Source organism: Puntigrus tetrazona, chromosome 9 (genome assembly GCF_018831695.1).
Source record: "Puntigrus tetrazona isolate hp1 chromosome 9, ASM1883169v1, whole genome shotgun sequence".
Taxonomy (NCBI): domain Eukaryota; kingdom Metazoa; phylum Chordata; class Actinopteri; order Cypriniformes; family Cyprinidae; genus Puntigrus; species Puntigrus tetrazona.
The window spans coordinates 18,483,095-18,510,281 of record NC_056707.1 but is presented as its reverse complement, the minus strand read 5'-3'; the positions used below and the strand labels follow the sequence as shown (position 1 = coordinate 18,510,281).

The 27,187-nt window shown below is 37.3% G+C and overlaps 3 protein-coding genes across 4 annotated transcripts in view; 2 read left to right on the top strand and 1 right to left on the bottom strand.

Moving 5' to 3' along the window:
• Nucleotides 1–255: 255 nt before the first annotated feature.
• On the bottom strand, nt 256–9,980 carry stam2 (signal transducing adaptor molecule (SH3 domain and ITAM motif) 2). The gene is made up of 14 exons (XM_043249187.1): nt 9,812–9,980; nt 8,509–8,593; nt 8,210–8,285; nt 7,159–7,254; nt 6,889–7,035; nt 4,902–4,971; nt 4,522–4,714; nt 4,305–4,399; nt 4,133–4,215; nt 3,925–4,012; nt 3,477–3,531; nt 3,227–3,383; nt 2,964–3,106; nt 256–1,857 (listed from the first exon to the last, which is right to left on the bottom strand). Exons 1-14 carry the CDS (start codon nt 9,849–9,851, stop codon nt 1,662–1,664), a joined length of 1,524 nt encoding a protein of 507 aa, XP_043105122.1. The 5' UTR covers nt 9,852–9,980; the 3' UTR covers nt 256–1,661.
• Nucleotides 9,981–10,387: 407 nt separating this feature from the next.
• hacd2 (3-hydroxyacyl-CoA dehydratase 2) lies at nt 10,388–16,196 on the top strand. The gene is made up of 7 exons (XM_043249567.1): nt 10,388–10,601; nt 11,872–11,989; nt 12,456–12,474; nt 12,945–13,033; nt 14,229–14,350; nt 14,428–14,606; nt 14,755–16,196. The coding sequence occupies exons 1-7, from the start codon at nt 10,477–10,479 to the stop codon at nt 14,835–14,837; spliced, it is 735 nt and encodes a 244-aa protein (XP_043105502.1). The 5' UTR covers nt 10,388–10,476; the 3' UTR covers nt 14,838–16,196.
• A 1,212-nt stretch (nt 16,197–17,408) lies between these two features.
• Nucleotides 17,409–27,187, top strand: part of adcy5 (adenylate cyclase 5) — a 65,802-nt gene continuing 56,023 nt past the window's right edge. Inside the window, exon 1 of one of the 2 annotated variants that reach the window (XM_043249266.1) lies at nt 17,409–20,445. In XM_043249266.1, coding sequence (XP_043105201.1) covers nt 19,522–20,445 — 924 coding nt within the window. In that variant the 5' untranslated portion in view covers nt 17,409–19,521. The remainder of the gene's footprint in view (nt 20,446–27,187) is intronic. The other variant, XM_043249267.1, reaches the window with a different exon arrangement.

Genomic DNA, 27,187 nt, shown 5'->3' with positions numbered 1-27,187 from the left:
TAAGGAAATGCGAAATTGCAGGGGGATTTATATCATACACAGCTGTAGCAGTTTTCCTACAGACTCTATGAGGCTTCACCCATGAGGTTGATCATTAGTAGCATATCAGCTGTGCAACAAGATATTAACAAAACATAACCAGATATGATGCACAAATGATGTAAAATAAAATAATTAACAATCAGCACATCCAAATCAAGTGAGAACTGATCAGATGGGAGAACACTGGTAAAGCATCCACAACAGAAAAGCAAATTTTGAAACACAGGTAGTTTTTATTTTCTGAAGACTATAAGAGTTCACTGTGTTACAAAAGGAATTTGAAAAATGAGCAGGCAGGATACAAAGAAATCTTGATGTTACAAAACATTGAGTCCATGAGTACAATACAGATTTCCCTCTAAATCTCTTAAAACATACAGGTTTACAAATATACAGCAGCTTTTGAAATAAAGTCTTTTGAATTGGTTTCTATGTTTATTCCATCTTGTGAAAGAACAAGGCATCTGGTGGTAAATAAATGTTTATAAAGTTAAGGTGCAATACAGACAAAGCCAGATATTTAACATCTAATATACAAATTTTTTTTTTTTGAGCAGTTTATGAAAAAATAAAGATGATTTTCATCTTTTTTTTTTTTTTTTTTTTTTTTTTTACTACATTAATCCATTGTAACGAGAATGAAAGATGTCTATATGTTAAAGGAATTATACATTTCCCCATTTCTGTTAAGAAATGGGCGGGTATATCAGAAAAGCACTTTTTTTTTCACGTACATAAGAAGCAAAAAACAACAATTAATTCATCATTTCCAGCTGAGGAGTCATAGACCAGATGAAAATTACAATGAATGCAATTTTACATGCCTTAAATTAAGTCAAACAACAGCAAACACCCACAATGCAAAACACAAGCAGTACTTGCATATTATAAATATCATTATACAGTGAAACATATGGATTGACCATAAAGGGATTGCATTTGTGACCACTGTCAGTTCTAAAGCACAGTGTGCAAATGAATTTATGAATATTACATGTAGCCTATAGAAAACTGCGCCCCTACTAAATCGGTCCCATAATTTTGGAATCACTAACAGCAGAATGAACCTAAAACTGCCATTTTGATTGTAGGAGTTTACAGACGTGCTCTGAGTATTGGCACATAAATTCATTCCAGATTTGGTGATCCGTGTATAATCTTCTTCGTACAATCATCCTCTCTTATAATGCATAAAAAAACCCCACATTTGCTTTGAAAGGCAAGAAATTAAAGTCTAACCCAGAACTAAATGAAAATGGCAACATTAAATCATAAGAGTTGTCATGTATGTGCATTATTATGTTCAATTCTCAATCAGCAAAAAGAAATATCTGCTGGTGATTATCAAAAAAAAATGACAAAAATTATGTTTATGGTTAGTATGACTCATTCCATCAACTCTGAAGACCTGCCCTAAACTGCTTCATGGGTTAGTAAGTGGGAGAGAAAATGAAGTGCTTGCTTTCTTTCAAGTGGATTACGTCTTTGTCCTGTGAAGACAAATGCCAGCGAATCTTTGAATACCCCCTGACATCGTTACAGACGTGAGAGAAAAATACTCTCGACCTCATTTCACCATTTGGAATTTGCATTGAATATTAATGGCTGTAGAGTCAGCCTTACAGAAGGGGTTGCTGGTAGAAGGCTGCTTGTTGCTGCTGAGGTGCAGGTTGGGCCGGAGCGGACATCGGATAGGAGGTTGGAGGCAGACCATGATTAGCGTTTTGATAGGCAGACATGTCCATAGACATCTGTGGTGGGTAAGGGGCGGGGGCTCCAGGAGCTTGGTTTACATACGCTGCATTCATTGGGCTGCTGCAGGAAGTAAGCAATTTGCAGAAATGTAAGGCTAGTTTTTAAACAAAGCTATCTAAAAAAAGGTTGTTGACAAGTACATTGCCTGGCATCATGTGCTGATTCCAAAAATAGTGTCCATTTTTGGAATCGTTGCACTTTCTGAGAAAATATGATGTGCATTTCATCTCATTTTTGCTATTCCACCGATTTGTAAGGTCTTATATCATACCTTAATCACCAGACAAATTTTCTCTAAGATCTTCCTTTGAGCCAGGTTAAAACTATTTGTACTATACACATCTGAAGACATTATTTTATGCCTATTTCTGATTTCAAGGTTAGAACAAGCAAACATGACCCCTATTTCCACACAATTCCAGTACATCAATACGCATCTTGTGAAGCCAACCGTGTTTTGTTCATAAGAAAAGAACCCATCAAGACATTTTTAACTTCAAACAATTAGTCCTCTATCCATAAGAGCACCAATTACAAAGGATAACAGTCTAAAACGGTTCTGAACAAATATGTGGCTGTTGATGTGAGAAGACAACAGGGCACAGTTGCCATTGGATGAAGCATTTTTTTAAGATTATAGACTCAAATTCTGACCAAAAATGAAGGTTTATAGTTAAAACACCTTAAAGACTGATTAGTTTATTATAAACTGCAGCTTTTCACATGAGGTTAATTTATGGACTGTATTACTCGTGAACTGTTGTGGTGTTTTTAACGGTCTTTTACTGCAGAAATCCACCTGTAAACATTGCTACATTTCTTCAAATCTGTTGTGATGAAGAGCCAAACACATATATATCTTGTATCAGTCAGTTGTCAGCTAACGTTTTGTGTAAACTATGACTTTAAACAAAGAAAGTAAACCATTGAAGATTCAGATTGGGAGCTTCTGTGCGTTTGCGTTCAAGTGCTGGTTTTCTGTTGTCAAAATAAAAGGTCCGCTACTGATAGTCGGTCAGTGAATATATTAATTAATAACATATGTAGATCAACTGTCTTTGTGGTAAATCAGTGGAAAACTAATACACTTTTCATCATTCATTGTTAGCATGGACATGATTAGATTTTTCGAACACAAGGCAAAAAAATTGCATAGACTAGATTACCTGATGTAAGGAGGTTGTGCTGGCTGGCTGGTGGGCACTGAATTAACTGAAGGAGGAAGAGAGCAGAGAGGGCCCGCTTGGTCTGCAAGACTGTATCCCTGTGGAACACCAGAGGACATGTAGGCTCCAGATGGCTGATAACCCTGCAGGAGACAAGAAATAATATATTAAGAAGTCACAATAATGCAAAACTGAATTGTTCGTAACACAAAATACAATTGACTGAATTGGCAGTAATTCTCTATTGAAATGGCGAAGCAAACCTGCATAGCGAGAGCAGTAGGGGCTCCTGGGTAAGTGCCTTGGAGACTCTGCATTTTGGAGTATGCATTGTAAAGTGGAGCCTCATTCATTAGCTGGTTATACAGTTCCAGAGCCTCCAGCACCTTCACATTCAGCTCAGACAACTCAGAATGCTTCCTGCAGGAATGGGAGAGATGTTTTCCTCATATGCAAAAGACTGAAGAAAAAAAAAAAAAACCTATTCTGGGCTAAGTTTTGATATCAACAAACCTGTCGATTTCTTGTAGTTTCTCATCAATCATCGGGTTCATCTTTTCACAAGCACCTAATAGAACAGAACAAAAGATAAACTTCATTTGTTCATGCTTTACTCATTTCCATCATTTGCTTTGAAAAAGATTGTTGTATCTGACAGCTCTTCTAAGAAATTTGACATTTTTCTGTAATCGATTTGTCAATATTTTTACCTCTTTTGGGAAATCATAGAAAATGCTTGTTGTGGGCTTTTATTTTGCTTTCGAAACAAATGGGAATGCAAAAATATATTTCACTACTACAGAAGTTTAGCCAACAGTCCATAAGAACCAATATTCTGGTCAACCATGTAATGACGCGACCTAAAATTCCTTATAATGTCATATTTTGTTTGTATACCTTATCGCTACACATAAATATAATGTAATGTTAAACAAGAGCTCAAGAAGGGTCTTCCTCGTACCTTCTAATGTGACCAGCTCTGGGCCATCGGGTGAGGCATCTGCAGGGTCTGTGTTCTGGAGAAGGTAGAGAGTTTTATCCATTTTCTCCTGTAGGAAACAGAGTTGCACAATGATTAACACAAGACAAGAGAACTTCACCAAGAGCATGTCGATCATATCATTTACACTTCTCCAGATAAGTGTGGCTGAAGATTATCCGGTACTCACCTCATCTATATACACAGGCTCAGGCTCAGCTTTGACTTCAACGATGGGCTCCTCTGGGGGTATTGTCTTCTCTGCATACATGACTATAGGAAAGAGATTTAAAGGGGTAAAGCATGTGTAATTCGAAAGGAAATTATTCCTGCACAAAAAACAATGTTACAAAATGCATTACCAGGGTCTGGTTCGGCATTCAGGTTGGTGGTGACAAAGTTTGATGGGAAGAGGCCCACCCCTCGATGATTCTCACCTTTCCACCAGTTTGGATCACTGTTGGAAAACAGCGACATTACTTCTCAATGGAAAATAGGTTATGGTAAATGTGAAGACAGCATACAGAACTCTCTCTTTTTCTCGATGTATAAAACACAAAATTCAAAATTGATCCTTACCTGTCATCAAGGATGATCACAAGCTCTCCAGTCTTAAAAGTAAGTTCATTGTCTTCAGCCGCTTCAAAGTCATAAAGGGCACGCACTTTACGGGACTCTTTCCCACCGTTGGTATTGTAGGGTGGATCAGCTATCATGGTAAGGGGTCTTGTCTCTGCCTGCTGTTTCTGCTCCTGTAGAGACAGCTCAATGGCTGCATTGAGCAAAATACATACACTCATTATCTAGGTACAGCAGAATATAGCTTTCCTCCAGTTATGATGCCAAAGACCTTTTTTTATGCTTTGGCAGGGCCCAAAATCATTAGTCAGATAAGACTAAATAGACAATAATAACATAAAATGATGTGAAAGAATATTAGCATGAAGAGCCTTTCTCACCTTTGGCCAGATCATCATCATCAGCTGGTCTGTTGGTGGAAGGAGCGCTGCTGGGCTTTGTGCTGGAGCTCTGCAAGTAGAGATCACATTATAACTTATTTGCAAAAAAGACAGTATATGTAGCCTTATCTATTTTATATATAAGACCATTCACACACTACCATTCATGATTTTGGAATAGGTACAGGTTTCTTTTAATGCTAATGTTCAAAGGTACTTTATACCTGTGATGGCAAAGCTGATTTTTTTATTGTGTTAGTACCATTTTGGTCCCAATACATCCCTGACCCTTTGAGGGATGGACTCTACTAAACTCTGAAGGTGTGCTGTGGTATCTGGCACCAAAATGTAAGCAGCAGATCTTTTAAGTCCTGTAAGCTGTGATGCTGGATCGGACTTGTTTGTTCAGCACATCCCACAGATGCTTGATTGGATTGAGATCTGGGAAATTTGGAGGCCAATCCAAGTTATGCATTTCAAGCCATTCCTGAACCATTTTTTTCCATTGTATGAAAATTTCCCTGCATTATCCACAACAAACGGCGATTTACAGTGTGTTCTAGCAACTTTCCATCAGAACCAGCATTAAGTACTTAAACAATGTGAGCTACAGTAGGTTTCTTTGATAAAAAGAAAGTTTAGAAGGACAGCATTTATCTGACACAGTAATCTTGATCTTTTCTAAAATTTTAAATGTCTTTATCATCTTTAAAATACGGTTAATGGTAACATTGCCTTATCATATATAATAATAATGTATATGTATTTCATGCTTTTGAATTATATAAAAATGTTACAAAAGCTTTTTATTTCAGAAAAAAGTAAATTGTATAATGCACAAATGTTATACGAACACAGAACTATAATGCCATCTATAGGTCCACTAAAGAAAATACTCAAGAAAAAAAAAAAAGAATACTAACTACATGATTTATAGAAGTAGGTTTTTGAGATAACATTTATATGACGACCTTTGAGTGACACAGTAAAGTCTTGTGACCCATTTTATTTAGTTGGTACTCATTAACAGCTGTTTGCATGAACCTGTCCTTTTGTCAAACAAATGATTTAATAAAAAATGAAGGAAAAGGATGACAAAAAAAAATCACTGATATCTCATGGGCCATGAGGGCAGTGTGGCAAATACGTGACAGGAAATTCCATTCTGTCTGTTTGATTCTCTTGTCTCAAGTCTACACACACGCTTCATCATTCCAGACGTACCTAAATAACTGAAGTGTTAGCAAACATGTCATGTGAGAAACAGTGGTCACGCTTAGTCACATGATTAATTTATGATCCATCTCTCATACAGGGGAGGCTAACTATTGGTTATTAACTATAGTCATTTATGGTATACTTTTAATGTATCTTTAAAAAAGTGTGACCTTTTCCACGCGTTTCACTATTTCTATTTTGCTATATTTGAAAATTGTTTTTAAAGTTATGGCAAAGCTGATTAGCTGGAGTCATCAGACTAGTCTTCTCACATGATCCTTTTAGCAATCATGTGCTGATTTGTTTATACGTATTCGTTGACATGTGAATCTTTTATTCAGGAGTCTTTGATGAATTGAATGTTCAACTGCATTTATTTCAAATATAATTCTATATTATATATTAATTCATAACCACTTATACATACACTGACACAACTTTTTTCCTCTATTTTAAAATGCAAACATTTGACAATCTCATAACCAGAAACTTTGAAAGACATGGCATGGCAACAAGGTGACACAGATACATCTGTCACAGATTTCTGTGACCTACCAGTACAGCAAATACAAACAGAATAACTAATGAGCTATGCAAAATTAGAATCTAAAAAGTGTCTGTGAAAGTAAACCCAGCCAAATTACAGGGTCATTTATCTAGGCCAAATACCAGCAGCTGCCGTCTGTTCATCAGTGTTTGCGTTAAAGGACAGCTGACATCACACAGCAAGATCCAATAAGATCAAGGTGTTAGTTGATCGTAGGAATACCTGGGTGTTTGCAGTGGGAAAGGACACTCCGTCTTCTTTGAGGGACTTGATGGTGGCACTTATGAGACTCAGTTGTGGATCTTTCTGGAAATCTTCGGCCCACTCCACCATCAGAGCCTTGAGTTTCTCGGCAACCTTTGGGTGAACCTGAAGAGAAAAGAACGGATGGTAGACATTATCAGCAGAAAACTTTATTAAACTTTGAAACGAGGATTTGTCATGTTGTATGTAGTTACCCTTTAATTTATGCGTTGAGCTAAAGCTCCTTACCTTGTTCAACACACCACGAACTTCACTGGCAAATTCCCGTGAGCAGATTTCTAGGTGAAAGATTTTGCCACTGTTTGATACGCAGGCACCCAGCAACTGAACAGAGAAAATATAGCAAATATTTGAGCATGCATATATATATATATATATATATATATAAAAAATAAGTGAACAGGCATATCAAATGTATATTTACTAAATATGCTTCCATGACTTTTCCAACTTTTCCAAGCTTTGAAAATGTTGTTTAAAAACTACCTGATACCTCTAGGATTTCCATGAAAATAAAAATAAAAATTCTATACAAGCAGTGGTTGCACACATGAAATGGGAAATCATAATAAAGATTGATAATAATGTTAATAATTCTGAAAACTATATTTTGTTTCTGCCAACTGTTTATTCTATAAATATGTGTAAATGAAATATAGACACAAAACTGATTCATAAAAATGATATTAATATTTATTATTTTAATAGTTGTTGTTGCAGTAACTGTTAGTAATTTAAATGTGTAAATTAAATGTGATAATGTGATAAATATTAATACTATTACTAATAAATTGTATTATTACTTGTTATTATTAGATATTAACATTATCATCATTATTATAAAAATTACATATATTATTATTACAACAAATTTAGCAACTAAAAAAATAAAAATAAAGAGCATGTCATCTACCAACTTTATTCCTTTGTAATACTTATGCAACACATTTTTGTAAAGATACAGCCGGATGAGAAAAAATTGAAGATATCTAAAAATAGATTGAGACATCTTTGCAAGCTGAGACGAGTGGAGGCGAGTCAGAGTGGAAGCCCACAGAGACGCCTGTCACTTCCAGATGCTACGGCGCTCTGTAGTTTTTAAAGCTTTTACAGCTTTGGTTTCTTTTATAAAAGTTTAGTGTGCAGTGACTATATGCAAGCCATACATGGGTTAAGTGTCATCAAGAACAAAAAGACTTTGACAACTCGTATCGGTTTCCACAAAAGTGGGTGGCAACTCTGTTTGGCCACAATGGAAAACCGAAGATGAAGAGCTCACCGTTAATGCTTGCATGGCTACATGTGGGACCTTGTGGTTCACACGCTTCATGACTGACCTGAGACAATCCTTTGCACTATGACAAAAAAAGTAAGAGAAAATTACAAAGAGGGGCATGACCATATTTGTATTAGGCATACCATTTTTCTACATCATAAAATAAATTAATAAAATATATTTAAAAATATTTAAAAATATCTATATAAGAAAAACAATAATGCATACAAGCAACAATAATGTCATTAATTGTTACTATAATAAGGCATTAAAAACATTTAATTATTTATTTAAAAGCTCACCCATTGGGAGTTGTCCCGACACGGTCACAAATATCCATAATGAGGCCCCAGTCCTCTGATGTGTTAGTTTCACTAGTTGCTTTCTCTAAATATGCAAATAAATAAGCAATCAAACAAACAAATTCAAATGAAACTCTCAAAGCAATTTTTCTCCATATCATAACTTGAAAATTACAAATGAAGTCAAAGTTTACACCAGTGTGCTCAAAACCTTAATTTACAAAAAAAAGCCATAAATAAACAGTACTGAGTATAATAACAATATTAATATTAATAATAATATTATTTTTATTTTTATTAATAGTGAATATAATCAGATATATATCCTAGCTATATTGAAGAACAAGTATTTAATACATATTTATTAAGCAGGAGGCTTATATTCATCCCGTTAAACAGACAAAGTAGCCTGTTTTGCCTGTAATTTTGCATATCTGGCTTGTCTCAACAGGCACAACAACCATTTCTATGATAATACAGTAGTTTAGATTACTTAACCCCTCCTTCAAGAATAAAACTACTGGGTGCATTTGAATGACTAACAAAATGACAACAGGGAAATTTGCATTGCGACATCCAGCAAAGTACAGCTTGAAACAAATGAACAATCAAGTGCTTCAAACCCCTCCAGAGAGGAAAATAAGGTGTTAATACGCATTAATCTCTCAGGACAAACCTAATAAAGAAAACACTGTACATGCTATTGTGTGTTACTTTTGACAAATTAATTCCTATTACTCTTTCAGTCATTCCTAAGCCCTATTAAAACGTGTTTATTTTTAGGGATTTTATTTATTTTTTTAACAGGAAATTTCCATCATATAATATTACATTAGGAAGTTATATACAAGTTATATTACATCATATTAGATGTACTTTTCCGTAAGCAAATATCACGGCATTGCCTGTATAGGAAACATCTCCAAGTTAAAAAGAGTTGTTAATTGCAATTATAAACGTTTAAGCGTTTTACATTTTTAAACTTTGTACTTAATCTCCAAACAACTCAAAATAACTTTTTGACAGAGAACTTCGTGTAAGTATTGAAAATTTTCAGTGTTGATCTGAAAAGTTACAAAAATTTAGAACAATATTGTAAGGAAGGTGTCAGTTCTGCTAATTACGTTGGACAGCTTTAAATGTCGATATTTAAGACGTTTGAGGATCAAAGAAACAGAGAAAATAACCTAAACAAAACGCAAAGATCTTGAGGATATGACAGGGAGCAGTGCACTGGATCGGCCCTGTTAACTGACTTGTCAATATCACATCACTTCGACAAAAACAACACTGTCGAACTCACCCACATCCTGATCGAACGGGTTTTGACCAAATAAAGGCATTTTGCGACCTTTTACTAACTGTTAAAGGTTAAATCCAAGCGTATTATCTACGTATATCGACGATTTATCGTTCTCTCATCCATTAAAATGCGTCCACTTCCACCAGTTGCGCTTCCGTAAACTTAGTACGCTAACGCGATGCCTGTCAGAAACAGCGTACGTGTCACAGCAAATAAATAATTCTAGATTTCGAGTTATATTTCGTATTTCTATTAAGACTACAGGCATAACTAATGAAATCATTTTTCGTTTTTAGAAATGCATATTTCCGACAGGCATATATATTGGGTCCTTTTAAAGACCAGTGTGCGCTGCACCGCCATCTAACGACTGGAATAAATGTTTGTGAAATTCCCGTAACCCACAGTTCAACACAAATACGACAATTGAATAACATTGCATTTATTATTTATAAAAATGTTTCCTTTTGTTGTTGCTGAATATGCCTGTGAATAAGCGAATGGAAACTATAACAGCGTGACACACAAAACATCACTTCCGCCCTGTTCTCGCCAGGGGGCGCTCCACTCATAAGCACCTTCTATGCATGTCAGCAAGGCCACACGCCTTTATTCACTCACCGGGACCATTTGGATGATCCAGTTTTTCTAATGATAGTTCAGTCATGTCGGCACCTGCCATGGGGACCAGCAAAACAGCGCACAGTGATTCCAGTAACAAGAAGAAAAAGGGACCCGGAACGCTGGCCACCGCATATCTGGTCATTTACAACGTGGTTATGACAGCGGGGTATGATGAAAATCAAACGCTTCCGTGCTCTTTTCAAGCGTGTGACAGTAAGAATGAATGGGTTATATTTCAGACGGCGTTCTGAAAGTGCTTGACAGATTCGCGGTTACCTCCCCTTTAAGTTTAAACGGCGTTATTTGGCACAGTTTGCTTTGAAATTACAGTAAACGGGCATTATTCTGAATATTCTGGTAATTCATTGCAACCTAAATCCTATTAACGCCTATTTAACACGCCGTAGACTCTTCAGGGCTGCTGGTTGACAGCGGTCATTGGTTACGTGCACGAATGCGTTGTTCTTATTTGTCTGTTTGTGCAGTTAGATGACTTTAACGGACATACGAGTGAATTTAGTGTGTTTGTTCGTTTAAATGCATTGCGTTAGTTCGGTTAGCTGCTGCCTATGTGGTTAAACAACGAATAGAAGTGCACTGTAACCCCGAAACTGTTGCACAATTATGTCGGTTTCGGAAACGAATCGATTGAGCGGAACCTTTTATTTTCACCGTTTTTAAAATGTGCTATATCAGTGAAAAGGCACTTAACTAAAATCTATTTTGCTGCCAATTTCAATTGTAAAAAAATAAAATCGCTTTTATTGCGATTCAAATCGTATTTAAGTATCCGAACTAACGAACGATTGACTCTTTGACCGACTATTGTAGATTTCAGTTCTTTTCGGTTCATCTTTGTTATTGCACTCTATTAAAATATACAAAACAAAAATGTAAGATTTTGTAATCGTGCTTTGCGAGGCTTGAAATGACGAATCGTTTTTAGCAATCGATTAATCGAGTAGTTCTGAAATCACTCGAATGTGAAGGAGGAATCGAGTTTTTCGAATCAACTGAGTTATTCAAATTGAATGAACTTCCCCAGTTGCAGCGGACGTAACCAAACCGGGTTTGCTACATTTTCGCAGAATGCCATCAGTAATAGCTTGATGATGCAATTCCGTTTTAAAAGCATGGAAAAAGGAAGTTAAAATAGATAAACACGTATTTGGCGAAATCGGGGAGTTGTAACAACAAGCTCTTGTGTGTGTCTTGCATCGGTATGCATGCATGTATAACAATAAATGTGCTGGATGTATTTGAATGAGACTGTTATTTGCTGTTAACTGCTGTGCTGTCAGAGATTTGCATGCAGTTCCATGCCCGTGTGCATTGCGGAAATGCCCTCCTCCTCTCAAAGCAAGGACAACTGGCACTACAGATTTTACTCTATATGAATCTTTTTTCTTTTTTTTTTATTTTTTTTTTTAATCTAGATGGCTGGTCATTGCTGTTGGACTGGTTCGAGCATACCTTGCCAGGGGAAGTTACCATGGTCTTTATTACTCGATAGAGAAGCCCCTAAAATTCTTTCAGACTGGTGCCCTTCTTGAGGTCAGTGTGATGGAAGCTAAATTCATTTCAGTTAGCTCATAATATTTGAAGTAGGCCTAAGCTCTATATATTTTTGCAAAAAAAGTAGTAAGTACACAGTTAATATATAGAATCAGCTTTTGCTTAAACACAAGGATTGTGCTATGATTTTTTTTTTTTTATTTTTTTTTTTTAAGAAGCTCTTGGTACATGCATGCATAAATATATACACTATATTGCCAAAGAATTGAGTCACCCTCTTCCATTGAACAGGTTTAGCTACTTTAGTAAGAATAAATCTTAATGTTAAAGCATATAATGCTTCTAATTTTATAGTTACAGTTTGGAAAGGACCCTTTGCTATATGTTGTTATAACGTATGTTGTTTTTTTACACACTGCAGAGTTAAATTCGATTGTTTTTATGCTAAAATGATCATTCCTCATGCTGTGCGCTCCTTATAATATTTCTTTTGTTCTCTTCACAGATATTGCATTGTGCCGTGGGTAAGTGCACCCTGCTGCTAATAACGGTCTCTTATTAATTTCTACTATAAATATGCACTAGGTGAAGTATATAGACCAGATTGGCTATACAAGGAAAGCTTTTTTTAACCCAGCAGTGCCATCGTCAGCGAGGGTGCTGCTTTCTCTGCCAGTCTGACAGTGATACTGTGATAAAGAGTCTCACTGCACCCGTGGAGCATAGAGTTCACAGTCCATACCTCATTATCTGGGACTTAAAGCTTAATGTGACCTTTCCCAGTGCAAACAACCAGTCCTGCACCACTCTGTGTTACATCATAACCATCCCTGCTCTCTTAAAGTGTTTTAGTTGATGATTTTAATTCTGCTTTTAATTTATGTCTCTCTAATAATGTTTAGTGTAATGGATAATTTTTTTATGCTTGCTTTATTTTACTCATAGTTTAATAATTGATCTCTTTTTTTTTTTCCAATATTTTAATTTTGTGAAGGAATTGTTCCCTCCTCTGTGGTCCTGACTGGGTTTCAAGTGATGTCTCGAGTATTCCTTACCTGGGCAGTGACACACAGCGTTAGAGAAGTAAGTTAATGTTTAAATAGTTTATTCAAAAATGAAAATTCTGGCATTATTTACACATGCTTAAGTGCTTTTGAACCTGTATGAGTTTCTTTCTTCTGTTAAATGAAAAAGAAGATATTTTGGACAGTGTTTTGTTAAGCAATGGCTTCCACAGCATTGACAAATGTTTAATTTTTTGCTGGATTATATTAGAATTATTTATAAATTATCAGATTTTTTGCAGAATATTTTATATTTGCTGTAATTTTTTCATTAGTTTGATTTCTATTCTATGTACCATTAAACGCATAATTATTTATTTTGTGAGGTTTTTTTTTCACTTTTATATTTTTATTATTAAACACTTCTAATTGGCTTTAGAAATTATAAAAACAGAAAAGAAGAAATTGGCTATTTTTAGGTTCATTTAAATTTTTAACTTAATCACTTTTTTCAGTTTTTTTATGGAAAATTTATTTCATTTTATTTCAGCTTTTTTAATGGGTCTTTGGTTAAAAAGAACAGATGTTTAACTTGTTCAGGTGACCTACAGTATGGTATTATGATTATTTTTACAAAATGATGATGTCAGGTATTCTCATGGTTAAAAAAAGGATATGAAAACATCAATATCTCAAATTACTTGTGAGCCATGTATAATGAGCAACATTTCTGCATTTGTCTCATTGAATTTGGTCTGCTGCCATCTAGTGCATTTCAGCAGCTGGTTTAACGTTTCAGTGCTTTGTCAAAAAAATCCAAAAATCCTGCGTTAGTAGAATTTAATTGTGCAGAAAACAATGTTATTTATTTTAAGTTTGTTGAAACTAAGAATCAAGTTCTGATTGTTCATCCCAGAGAAAGACGTCTGAGCCGAAGTGTGTATTTCTGTAAGTTATACCTACGAGAATCCTGCTTGAACCAAAACTGGGGAGTAATACTAATATTTAACATGTCCATGTGTGCCTGTGTATGTTGCTAAAATAACCTCCTTTCAAGCCTGTACGTGTGTGGAAGCGAGGTTGGAGCCTTTGAAAGCATTTTGAAGTGCTTCCCTTTCCGATGTTCTCAGTAATCCATCTTTATGTGTCGAGTGGCTTCAGTGAATTGCAATGGGACAGTAGCAGACATAACCGCATGGTTCTCGACTAAATTGTCCCGCTTGTTGAGCAGTTCTGTCTCTCCCCAGTGCGCCTTACAGTTGCTCTCATTTTAGGTCCAAAGCGAAGACAGCGTTCTCCTCTTTGTGGTGGCCTGGACAGTCACGGAAATCATCCGTTACTCTTTCTACACCTTCAGCCTGCTCAACCATCTGCCTTACCTCATCAAATGGGCAAGGTGAAGCTTCTCAGGGTTCATCTTCTGGCCTTCCGTTGCTAGAAAACTACATCATTCGTTTTTTCAATTCTTCACAGGTACACGTTTTTTATTGTGCTGTACCCCATGGGAGTGGCAGGGGAACTTCTGACCATCTACGCCGCGTTGCCATACGTGCAGAAAACAGGGCTCTACTCCATCACCTTGCCTAACAAGTACAACTTCTCCTTCGACTACCACGCCTTCCTCATCCTCATCATGGTCTCCTATATCCCCTGTACGTTTGAATCTTCCTGGACGAGGAGATAATGCATCATGTTTTGATATCTTCCATCTGTAAATAATCCGGTCTTCGAAATCTCTAGAAGCTCTGTGAATGAACAGCTCTGTTCCTGTTAATGACCATCTTTGTCTGTGTTTCCCAGTATTCCCTCAGCTCTACTTCCACATGATGCGCCAGAGGAAGAAAGTTCTGGGTCACGTGGAGGAGTACAGCAAAGTGGAATAACTCGCTCCGCAGTTGACACACACAGCAGACTGATCGCACCGAAAACGGAAACAAGCGGATAACCTTTAAAAGCCACACTACAGATTTTTTTTAAGGCGTCTTGTCGATTAAACAGGCCAGATATGCAGAATGATTGTTAACGGTACTATTTTGGTCAAGAACTGTTGCGGTTGGCCGTTTTAGGGATTCTGTAACCAAACGAATGGCTTTTCCTCAGTTTAGAGGGAGAGGAATGAGGTTTCCATACTAATACATCAGCTTCTGTGTAAAAACATTTTTATTTTTGATTCCAAATGTAGAATTACTGACCAAATATTGTAGCAAATATCACTCAGACAAAGGGCAAAAAAAACAGTTCGCTGCATCTGGTGGCTTTAACCAGAAAAAGTGTCTCATAATTTTCCTGTGTGGTGTGTTTTGTACACTGTATTTCCGACATTTAAATCTAATTGACTTAAATCTCTTGTTTCTCACTCAACTCATTCCTTTGCTTTATATTTGAGTATGATTTGTAACTCAAAACGTATGTGACTTTCACACTGCTTACTTGTCTACTGATTCACATCACGATTACTGTTAGTGTTTTCTTTTTGTTTTGTGCTGTGTTTCTTAAAGGATCAATGTTAATCGGTTGTTTTAATCAGTATTGGATATGCATTGTTGATTTGTGGCCGTTTGCAGAAAAAAAAGAGGTGTATCACCCAAAGAAATTGGCTGAGTTGCTAAGTCGGACCTCGTAGTCAATACTACTAATGTACTAGATGTGCATTTCTGTCGTAGAAGGAGATTGCAGATGACATTTTTGGAGCTTTTACGGCGGGAGATGTGGAAGTGTTTGGCCGTGAGAGACTCGCACGCCGAGCAGAAGAGAGCACAAGCCTCGGCTAACAGGGGGCCAATTGGATTTGAGTGCCTCCAGTCATGCTTTTCCAATGAGTCAAATCTAATAATGTGGAGGGAAAGCTGGGAGTCAAGACTAACTTAACGCTTCGTTGCCCGTCCACCTAATTGTGAACAGTCAACTTCATCCCTCCCAATGCAAACGAATCTCTCTCGTATTGAAGTGTGAGCCACACTATTACACAGATAGAGTCTTTGCAAACAAAGTGGTAAGCCTGTTCTCCTTATCAAGCCTATTCATGAAAAGATTAGCATGGGATGAATGGAGCGCAACTTTGAATAACACTGCATGTGAAAGTGGTGTGGCTAAACCTCGGTTAGTAGAAGCATGACCCTAAACTCAAATAAAAATGCTGACATTGTCAAGATTTTGATATTCAAGTTCTGCATGGGACCAGGCAACTTTGTATGAATAGTTATATGATATATATTTACAATAAACCATAACATGGGAAGCAATGGCAGTTTGTTTTTATCATATAAGCTGAAGTGCTTTATCTTTGTAGTTTAGTATTTCACTTTATGTCAGGATACAATTAAACACCTATTAAATTTTATAGTATCTTAGTAAAGGGGACTACAGCATATTCATCCTATCTTCACATGATGGCAGTAGAGCTCTATTTTTGACTCCAGCATTGTGCGATCCATCATCAGAAATGAACCTTTTTATTAAGGAGCAATATTGAGTTTCTGGGTTTGATTTTGGGCATTTAAAAAAATGCATAAACCTTTTATGCTAAATCTGCCCAAAAATATATTTAATGTCAAACTATATATTTCCCCAAAGCAACATTTCCTGTTTGACTAATTACAATAATTTACTTTAGTAAAAATTATACATATTTATCTGGTGTTTAAAGGGTAGATTATGTAACAGTTTTTGCTTTCACAATTTGAATTTCACCCTAAGCCACAATAATATTTGGTATTTAGAAAAATTTGCAAAGCCAAATAGAAACAGTGATATAATTAAACATCTTCCTTGTCCAATATACATGCAGTTTGAAATCATACAAATGGGATTAAGATAACTTTAAACTTATTTTTAAAGTTTTGATTATCGATTATATTTGGGTTTTCTTGGAATGAAAAGGCATTCTGTGCTGTTCAAAATGAATGCGGGACAAAATAGCTTTAAAGCAAATTTCCTTAGGGGTTATATCTCAGCATCTCGTCTGTTTAAAGGATGGGAGTCATGAGACCTATGAAAAACAAAACAGAGAAAGCATGACTCTGTTGACTGCAAACAACAAGATCTTTTGTCTTCCCAAACTGACACAAAAAAAAGTGAAATTTTCTTCACACAGCTATTGCCGGCTGATAGGATCCTGCAAACACACTGGCATGATAAACAACTGACACAACTTGTGGGGGAAAAACGACATAATGTAGGTTGAATAAAGAATAAGTGAATAATTTCATTTTTAAAAAGTAAAAAAAAAAAAAAAAAAGTATAAACATGAGAAAAATAAACATTCCCATGCACATTAGTCATATTTACATAAAACGTTCAGTAAAATGTTTAATAGTCAGAATATCGGTATAAAGTGGTTTAACAAACCAAAAAAAATATTTTGACATAAATTATCTTCTATATTTATTTAAAACCCCTCCACTTTATTAGCATAACAAACAAACAATTTTCCCCACTCTGCCTTACGTACAGCTGTGCGGATAGCCCCGCCCACTTATCCAAATCACGACGTATTGACACGCCGGTCGACCAATAGAAAAATTGATTGGCAACTTGTGCAACCTTCCATCCAACAGAATCGCAGGTAAGGCGGGGCCTAAAGATCATACTTGGTTGAATGGCAATACAAAGACAAGAAGCACCAAAACGGAGGATAATGCTTAATCAATTCCGTGTGCTTCGGTCTTGAGATTCTGCAGCGAAAGGACGCGCGGCTCGCCCGGCAGAGTCGATACGCAGCTCCGCGCGAGCAGGGCGGATTCGACGCTCCTGTCGCGTGACAATTCATCTTCTCATCTAGACGCCAGCGCTGGTGATGTTGCTGCTACTGCATCAGGAGCACTGGAGATACCTATCTGCACAGCACGGATGAAGACTCCTTCACCAAAGGACACTTGTGAGGTCATCTTGGGGTGGCGCGACTGACCGTGCGGGAGCGTTGGAAAGCTCGGGTTTTCATAGCAATCGTGATCATGTAATCATGTAGTGGGCTGCGACTTCTTATTCACAGGTGTACAGCTTGCGTGGACCAGTGCATCAGTGCGTACGCACCATGGAGTCATGGTCTGCACTTCTAGCTCAAACCAAACCACACTTTTGCGGACGCTATTTGCTCCTGTCATGAAAACGTGGAGATCTGGCGTGATGGGCGTAGGGTTAGTTCTCGTTGATCTGGACTAAATAACCGCTCGGCGCGAATCACACCTAGACTTTTTTTGGGGGGGCTTTTTAAAATAAACAAATCTGCTAAATAATTAAATGTAAATATAAATTGGGGGGGAGGCGCAGTCTTTCGAGGTTAGTCTCGCGCAAACGCAAATTGCCATTTGGCGCCACTAACACAAATCAGTTTCCCAGAGTCTTAAACAAATTCGTGACGCTTAACTCTATTTTAGAGCGAAACTGTGGTTTCTGTCATGCTTAATGGACGCGTCGAAACCAACCGCAATGGAAAGCCGGGGAGCAGCTTGCTGTTGTTATGGTTACCCCATCTGGCTAACGCGACTTTTGTTTGTTAGCTTCCGTTTATGGACAGGTAAAAAATACGACACCGACTAACTTGTATAACTTTTGTCAGTGCTGAACTGTATAAGCTTAGATATTACTCTGTACCTGTGTGTACTTTTCGGAACCGTTTTTATTTACTTCCGTGGTCTTAATTAAGGGGTTAAATCCGTAAAATGCCCGCAAGTAATTTGCACTCAATGGTGGTTTGTGCAGTTAGTATCCATGAATTGAAATGGGGCGCACAATTACTCCCTCTGGTGTTTACCTCTTCTAATGCTGCCGCCACCTGAGGATGTGTCCCAAACGACTACTTTGTATATTTAATTATTTAAAGTCCTCTGTGATGTAAAAACGAGCGGGTCGGCTCGCGGTATGCGTTTATCTCTCGCGGTGTTTGACTACAACGGCTGTACTCGCTTCACATCGGTCCTAATTTATAGAAGCAGCAAATAAAATGCTGCTTTTATAAATTGCAAAATGGACCGCTTTTACTAGTTCCCTTTTAACGCTCGCTTTTAAAAAAAAAAAAAAATTAGAAATCACCAGCTAACTTCAAAGTTGTCTTAAACGCGCAAGTGACTTTAATATAGGCTGTGTTCTTCAAAGTCATAACGTCCCTGCTGCTTTAGTGTTTGGGATCATATTCATGACTGACAAGTTTAATATCTATTTTTATGCAATTTGCGAATAATTAAAATCTGTCATCAAGTTCCAGTTTTCGTGTCTCTTGCACAAAAACAAAACACGAACGTCTTTTATCACACGTTTTTGGCGTTGTAATTTGATAAATAATAACAGCAGTTATGTATCGTTCGACGCAAACAGCTGTTAAGCAGCTGTTGCTATGGTTTCCTCCTCAAGCGAAGGAAATTTGTGCTCGCGAGTGGAAGCTGTACGTTTAGCGCACTCTGACGAACTTGCGCCGCTACCGAAACGTTGTTTGCAAAAACGTATATATGTTTGTGTAAAAACAAAACGAACTCGCAAGAGCTCCGACTTTTTCCCTTTTGAGTTAACCGCGTGGTCAAACCCCCATAATTCGCACCCTGAAGTAATTTATTGAATGTAGCAATCGAGATCATGTCCAGATCTAACAGCGTGAGCCCACCCGGCGCTGGCGCTCCTGGACTGAGGGGAGGGACGGAGCACAGATCCGCTTGGGGCGAGTCTGAGTCCGTGGCGAACGGATGTCCATACTCGGCCAGATCCTCCTGCAAAAAGCTCATACGGTCCAACAGTCGGTGGAGAGAGGACGATGACTTCGAGCGACAACCGGGCCGAGCCACGACCACCGTCAGCCGGGTTAGTTTCAGATCCAAGTCCGCCTGGCAAGAACACGGGGAGGAGAGCCGCAACAATAACAGATCTTCCCCGAGGTACCGAGATGGAGAAGTGAGACCCAAGTCCGTGGAGCTGGGTTTGGAGGACAGGAGAACCAAGTCCAAACCAGAGGAGGAGCTCATGCCTGAAGTGAACTTTTCCCTGAGCGCGTGCTGCAACGGCGTGATGCAGATTTTCAAATCCAAGAAGTTCCAGTCGGAGAAGTTGGAGAGACTTTACCAGCGCTACTTCTTCCGACTCAACCAGAGCAGCCTGACGATGCTCATGGCCGTCTTGGTGCTGGTGTGCGCGGTGATGCTGGGGTTCCACTGCGCCGGGGCGGTGTGTCAGGTCGCTTACGCGGTGGTTTTCTCCACGGCGATCTTGCTCATCCTCACGCTGATGGTCGTGTGCAACAGGAACGGCTTCCATCAGGATCACATGTGGATAGTTTGCTATGTGCTCATTTTGGTGGTGCTGACCGTACAGGTGACCGGCGTGCTGTTCGTGGAGCCGCGCAGCGCGTCTGAAGGCATCTGGTGGACCGTGTTTTTCATCCATGTCATTTACACGCTTCTGCCGGTGAGGATGAGAGCAGCGGTCATCACTGGAATTATACTCTCTGCCATACACGTGCTGGTCTCATGGAAGTTAAACGAAATGGACATCTTTTTGTGGAAACAGGTTAGTACTGTGCGTATTTATATTCTTATATTAACCTCGCATCTATCTATCTGGTCGCGTGCACGCTTCTATGATGTTTTTTTTTTAATGCGACAGTTGTGTAAATGCGAAAACGCGTTTAGTTTATATACAATTTTCCTCTGGCAGCTAAAATGAAGCACGAAGCCAAAGCATTAAACTTTATAGCCTAATCAACGCTGGTTCTCACAGTCTGGACTTTCGCTGCACGTTTACATGTGTTCCGCATTCACTCCGCTCCAACCCCGCTCCGTGCTTTCCGTTTACATTCGCCAGCTTCGCTGAAGTGCGTAGTTAAAATCGACTTTATAAACATCGTTCTTAGATCATTTGTAAAACGGCCAAAACGTTAACGTTGCTTTTGAAAAGCGTTTTAACTATGCATTGGCGCGAGGGCTGCCGGTCACGTGGTTATTAGTAAAGTTTACTGTACTATCCAGTTGCTGCAATTTTTCAGTTCTGTAGTTGGGTAGTTCTGAGAATTTCAGTAGTTCTTTAGAAGGTCCGTAAATGCCTTGCAACCTGAGCCTCAAACCTTTGAGAAAAGCTTAAAAGAGGACCTGGTGTGTCTATCAGTCAATGCAGAAAGCGACAAAACTTGTTGGCGATTCATCCCTTTTTCTCAGCAAAGCCTTGTAGTTTAACACTTGTATTCGTTTATGCCATTGTTATGGTGAATTCTTCCATTTTTGATTCTTTTTGGGTGACTTGTTTTACTATTTTAATCGTACGTGTGCAAATAAGGTGCTGTTATAAATTATTTCTAAAATAAGTGCTAATACTAAAGAATGAAATCCCCAAAATTTGTACATTTTAATCAGTTATACACTGTATATTTCTTATCAATGTCAGATTTCATAACCTTTAAAACGGTAGTTTTCTCTCTGTGGACATTTTGATAGTTTTTGTATGATTAACCACAGTGCAGATGAATTTCGCAATCTTTTGACTCCTTCAGCTAATATAACATTTTATAGCAAATGTGTGTTAAAATCTTTCTTCTTTGTGCATAATTATGTTTTCATTAAAAACACAGACTCTTTGAATGGTGTGTGTGGGAACGGCCTGCTGTGTTTGTTGCTCTTTCCACACAGTGCTGTTGTCTTTAGCATATCAGATCTCTCTCTGTTTACATGGGACCTAGCAGGACTCTCAAATAGTTCACTGTTGTTTTATAAAGATCCTGGGATGAAGGATGTATTAGGAGTTCTTTCATAGATGACTAGCTTTCATCAGGCTGTGATGATCGGTGCTGCTTATTATGAAAAGTTTTTGAGCTAGAACAACAACTAAGGTGAAATCAGGTTGCTGGTAGTGTTTTGATGAGATTTAAAGAACTGTTCTGGGTTCAGTACAAGGTTATCCATCAATCATTTTTAATAATAATATTTTAACAAAGCATAACATCCACTTCCATATCCAGTTTCAATTCCGGAGGTTCTAGATCTGACTGATGAGGACAGCTAATTCATTAGCAATTATGATGTTTTGCTATTATTTCTTTAATTGCCACAGGTCGTCTTGCATACCATTCTTTTATTACATCAAAACCAGGCTACAAGGAAAAAGAGTGTGCACTTAAAGAAGAAACAAACAAGGTGCTTTTCAGGATTGTCTTACAGATCATCGACAGTTCACAATCTCCAGCTCCATTTCCCCTGTGTGCTTCATTAAAGCCGTAGGTGGGACCCAGTTAGAGGAGCTAGCATAGACGGAGGGGGGGAAACAGTGGAGGTGGACAGAGTCTGCCTGGCACATCTCCAGCTCTAACATGGTTTGTGGCTGATTTAATTGAATTGCCCCACTCTGTAACATGCAGACCCACTGGAATTCAAAACAGATGTCCTCCCTGTCCTTCTTGAAAGATCTGCTATTAATTTGCCTTTGAGAGTGAACCCCTATGGAAGCATTAACCTTCCCCCAGGCCAGGCGGACTACGTGCTCTGCAGAGCGGCACACTGAAGAAAGCACCACCTCTTGGGACTAATGCGGAGCTTACACAAAGATGATCTTTTGATGCTCTGTCAATTTTTGCTAAACTTGTACAGATGTTTACGTTGTCTGAGTAATCAATTTACATTTGTCACGTTTCAGTTGAAGAAATTTTGCAGAAGATACTAATATGCTACTGAACATGTCTATTCAGGGTCCCTTTTAAATAAGAATGATAGTAGTATTGATAATGATAAATAATATTGATGATGATAATATATATATTCAAATATAATAATATTAGTAATTAAAAGTGTATCGCCTCAGAAAAGTGACTTTACATTTGTTTCTTTTAGTTTCATGCATTCAAATTATTTAAATAAGCATATTGAATAAACAGCCCCAGTTTTATTAATTTCTGTTTTATCTTATTTTGAAGTTTAGCTTCAGTGTTTAATGGAAAAAGGTTTCACATAATAATAATAATAATAATAATAATAATAATAATAATAATAATAATAATAATTCATAGAAATGACTTACATTCAGACATTGCTAGTAAATATCAGTTACAAAAAATATTGCAAGTAACATGAAATTGTGGGGTAGAAAGTAAAATGTGATTTTTAATAATGTAACCTAACTTAAAATAACATACCAAAAAAATTATATATATATATATATATATATATATATATATATATATATATATATATATATATATATATATATATTTGTTGATGTTTTAGAACCCCTTTAACTAAGACTTTTTAGAAAATATGTGAGTGCCTGCAAATCTAACATTTATAGATTTATATACATATTTTTGTGTGTATTGTGAGGTAGCAGGCAACTGGCCTTATTGCAGATTTAGTTTGGTTACTTAAAGACTTTACAAGTTTCAAATGTGCAACCATATGTGTAATCCCTGGGAAGGTTACAGTTTTTTCCCCCTATAAAACAGCTGTAGGAGTGAGTTTGTGTTACCTTTCAAAATCAGACTCTGACATGTCACTTATGAGTGCAGACCCTCAATTGTGCTTCTTGTATCTTAGCAACCAAGGCCTGTTCTCACAAACACCATCCAGAAGCACTCAGGTCTTCCCTGTGAGAGGACCCCTGCTTTTCATCTCTTAACCACCTCCAGTGAATGTGCGATCTTACCATTAGAGGTTCAAATTGAGATAATTAAGGCACAACTGTCTCTGGTGCTGGGAGTCTTTAGTTTTTCCTTAATTCACTCCCCCCTTGCATTGTTTTTCCTGTTGTCAAGGTAGACCTGAGGGTAATCAAGCTCTGATGTGTGTGGGTGGCTGCCCGCACCTCTTTTAAACAATTGCTGCAGTCCATGGCATGTATTAGATGCCTTGTTAGGAACCACATCTTGAGGTACTTCATTTCACTACTTAACCATAAGCTTTGATGGTTTATTTATCATGTGTTGTGTAACACTTTCTATTTCATTAAAAGGAACGGTTCACCCAAAAATGAGAATTTGCTGAAAACGTACGTTCCCTCAAACCATCCAAGAAGTAGTTCAGAAGTACAGTATAGTTTGTTTCATCTTTGAAACAGATTTGGACCAAATGTAGCATCCCTTGATCCTCTGCACCATTGGATCCTCTGCAGTGAATGGATGCCGTCAGATTGACAGTTCAAACAGCTACAAACACTGATCCACATGACTCCAGTTCATCTGTTAACATCTTGTGAACACAGGAATCATATTGCAAAGATATATTGCACAAAACGGCTCTGCCAAAACCACAGGTTCTGCTCCTGAACACTGCACCAAATTACCACTGTTTATAATAAACAAATTCATGTTTTTAACTTCTGACTAAAATATGTTGTCTATCCGTGATATTGCTTTCTCTCCAGTGAATGTCTGGATTAGGTGACAAATATGCACAGATTTATAAGTGTAAACATTTCTAAACAAATATGTAGGTAGACTTGGATGTGAGCAGACAACTGGGATGATATTGTGGATCATAGACCCTTATTTTATTTTTTTTACGAATATACAGCATTTTATTTCTTAAGACATTAATTGATTTAATCATGCAGATTTCTTGTTATTTGTAGATTACAAATTGTTTCAAATCTTTTCAGATGAAGAAACAAACTCTGTAGAATATTTAGTAGTAGAATGACCTACATTTTTAGCACCAAATTAGCATTACAATGATCATGTGACGCTGTATGAACAACAATGTATTAGTATATTTGCCATTTAATAGATTGACTGGTAGATACTTTTAAACAATTTGTGCAGTTGCATTTTTTGCTTTCAGTACTAAATAAGACCCTAAATAAGAACCGAAAGCATGCTAGATTTCTGCTGTTCTCATGAAGCTTTCAGATTATCCAGCGTGGTTGGATTTTATTGGTATTTCATGCATACAGATGGTTAAGGCAGGAGTTTGTCCTGGAGTAAACTACCTTTGTTGATTTACTTAGTCGAGTAATTTCATGATCGTTCTCAACTCTTTCTTTGTTTAATTACATAAAATTAATGCTGGATTTGGGTTACTTTAATTCTGGCACACAGTGGAACCTTTCATTGTTAATGAACATAGCAACAACTATCATCTTCTGTAATGCTCTCACACAAGATAAATGCAATATTTGTTGCACATGGAGCCGATTATTTCTGTAGAGACTCTGGAATGCATCCTGATTCAAACCAAACTCAGCATGTTATTTTTATTGCAGAACCACCCTCTGTTTCTCCTTCGTTTGTCACCCATCTTTTTCTACTTTGCCTTCGCAAATAGGCCCCGTTGCCGCCTACAAATTCTGTGTGTTTGTTATTCCCACATAGTGTCAAATCATGTGTACACACTAATTTTGTAATTTAAAATGGCAGGCTGGAAAATGTAATAGTCAACTATGTCTTTCATATAATTTTAGTGTCAACGTGATGCGCAAGAGGCCTACTAAAGCTAGCATGCAATTCTAAAGTCATTCCCACGAATATCTTAGTGTCCCTCCTAGTTCGCTCTTCAAAATTCCTTTAGAAAGAGACAAGGGGTACAGTGAGAAATTTATAGCTTCTCAAAATCCTAATATTTAACAGCTGCAATTTGACTTGTGTTATGCAGAATGACAGCCGTTAATTACCAGATGTTTTCAGTTCTTAAAATGACACAACCGAGACTTATTTTTGTTTAAATATCTTTGCATTAAATGGAAAAAAAAAAATTCTATCGATCTATTGACTTCAAACATCTTTGAACATTTTTTTTCAAACACTTGAATAAATGATCTAAATGCCATGTATGTGCACTAATTGTTAAAATGCTAATAAGAAAGTGCTATTCTATATTTGGACCTTCAACATTTTTAGAAGTTGATGAACTTGAACAGTTTAGTATTTTGTTACTAGTAAGTCATTTAGTGTGATCAGAAGCAGATGCCCTCTTGTCTCTAGAAATAAATCTTGGGTATCTAAGCCAGTTCCAATGTTTGCATCATTGCTCATTTTTACAGACAGGTTCCTGAACAGTCTTCAAAAGTGGTCCAAGCCCTTTCCATAGGGTTGTCACTGTTGTAAAAGGATACTGGAGGGAAGCCAGCTGGCCATGTTTTCATGTTCATTTTTGCATTGTAATCAGACATCAACTGCTTCCCACAATGCGTTTCATAGAGAGTGTAGGTAACGTTCAACATTTTGTTGTCCAAATATATTACACAAATCATTAGTTAAATGGTGTAGAAAGAATTCAGCTCTGTAGCACAGCTCAAAGAGCTCTGACAGGCAGAGATCCAGGAAATGACACAGAGTCAAAAGGAACATATGGCTAGTCGGTGAAACACTCAGATGTGATAACCACATTTCTGTCAGCTACTTCACTAATGCAGAACAAAAGAGAAGTGTGATTCAACTTATTCCAGATCATTAGGCTTTACATGAGAAATTTAGGCTACATTTACTTCCAAAATCCTGAACTCTACTGATATTTTCATTCCTCAAAGAGCAGAAGTAACAGTTTGTGTTCTCGCTCTCTTCATTTTCACTTTTGATATGCTTCTATAAGTGGCAGGCAAACACTATTCTGTCTGTATTCAAATCATTTTGATAAGCAAATAACAGCTAATTTTATATCTTTTGTAGCTGTGTCCTTTTCTGTGCGAGGTGATGTTGTCAGGAAAGATCAAATCAAATTTGCATGTGCTGTTTTCCTTTCAGGGTCAGAAATGTAAATAAATGTTCAGCGGACCAGATCTAATCTAATTAAATTTTCAGGTAAACTATGAGTGGAAAAACCTCTCGACTGCCTTATTTATACTTGGGAGATGCTATAAAATGGGCCTTTTGCACAAAAATAATAAGCTCGCCTACATAACAGATGTCGTTGTTTTGTAAATAACCAGGTTTTAGTGACTAAGGAACAGATTTCGAGTTTGATGTCACAAACATTTCGGGGGTTTGCTTCTCACTCTAGCAGTTGCTTGCTGTTGGAGTGAGATGTGACGCGTTTCTTGACATACTTTCATTAGAAAAGGTGTAATAAATCCTTTTTGAATAATGGCTTAAGAAGTCGTGAGCTGAGAAATGTCAAGATGGCTTTAGCAGTGATGGGTTCCCAGGACCAGGATTGACAACCACAGGGTCATAATAAGTGAACAGTTGACCTTGGTTATAAACCAAGAAGAAAAAATTTAATTGAGTAGGTAGTGCATGTAATTCATTTTATTGTTAATTTTTCAAAACTTTAAATTATTAACTGCGTATTGTTTTTACAGTGTAAAAATTATGCTTGAAATACAAAAGACCAAACCTGTT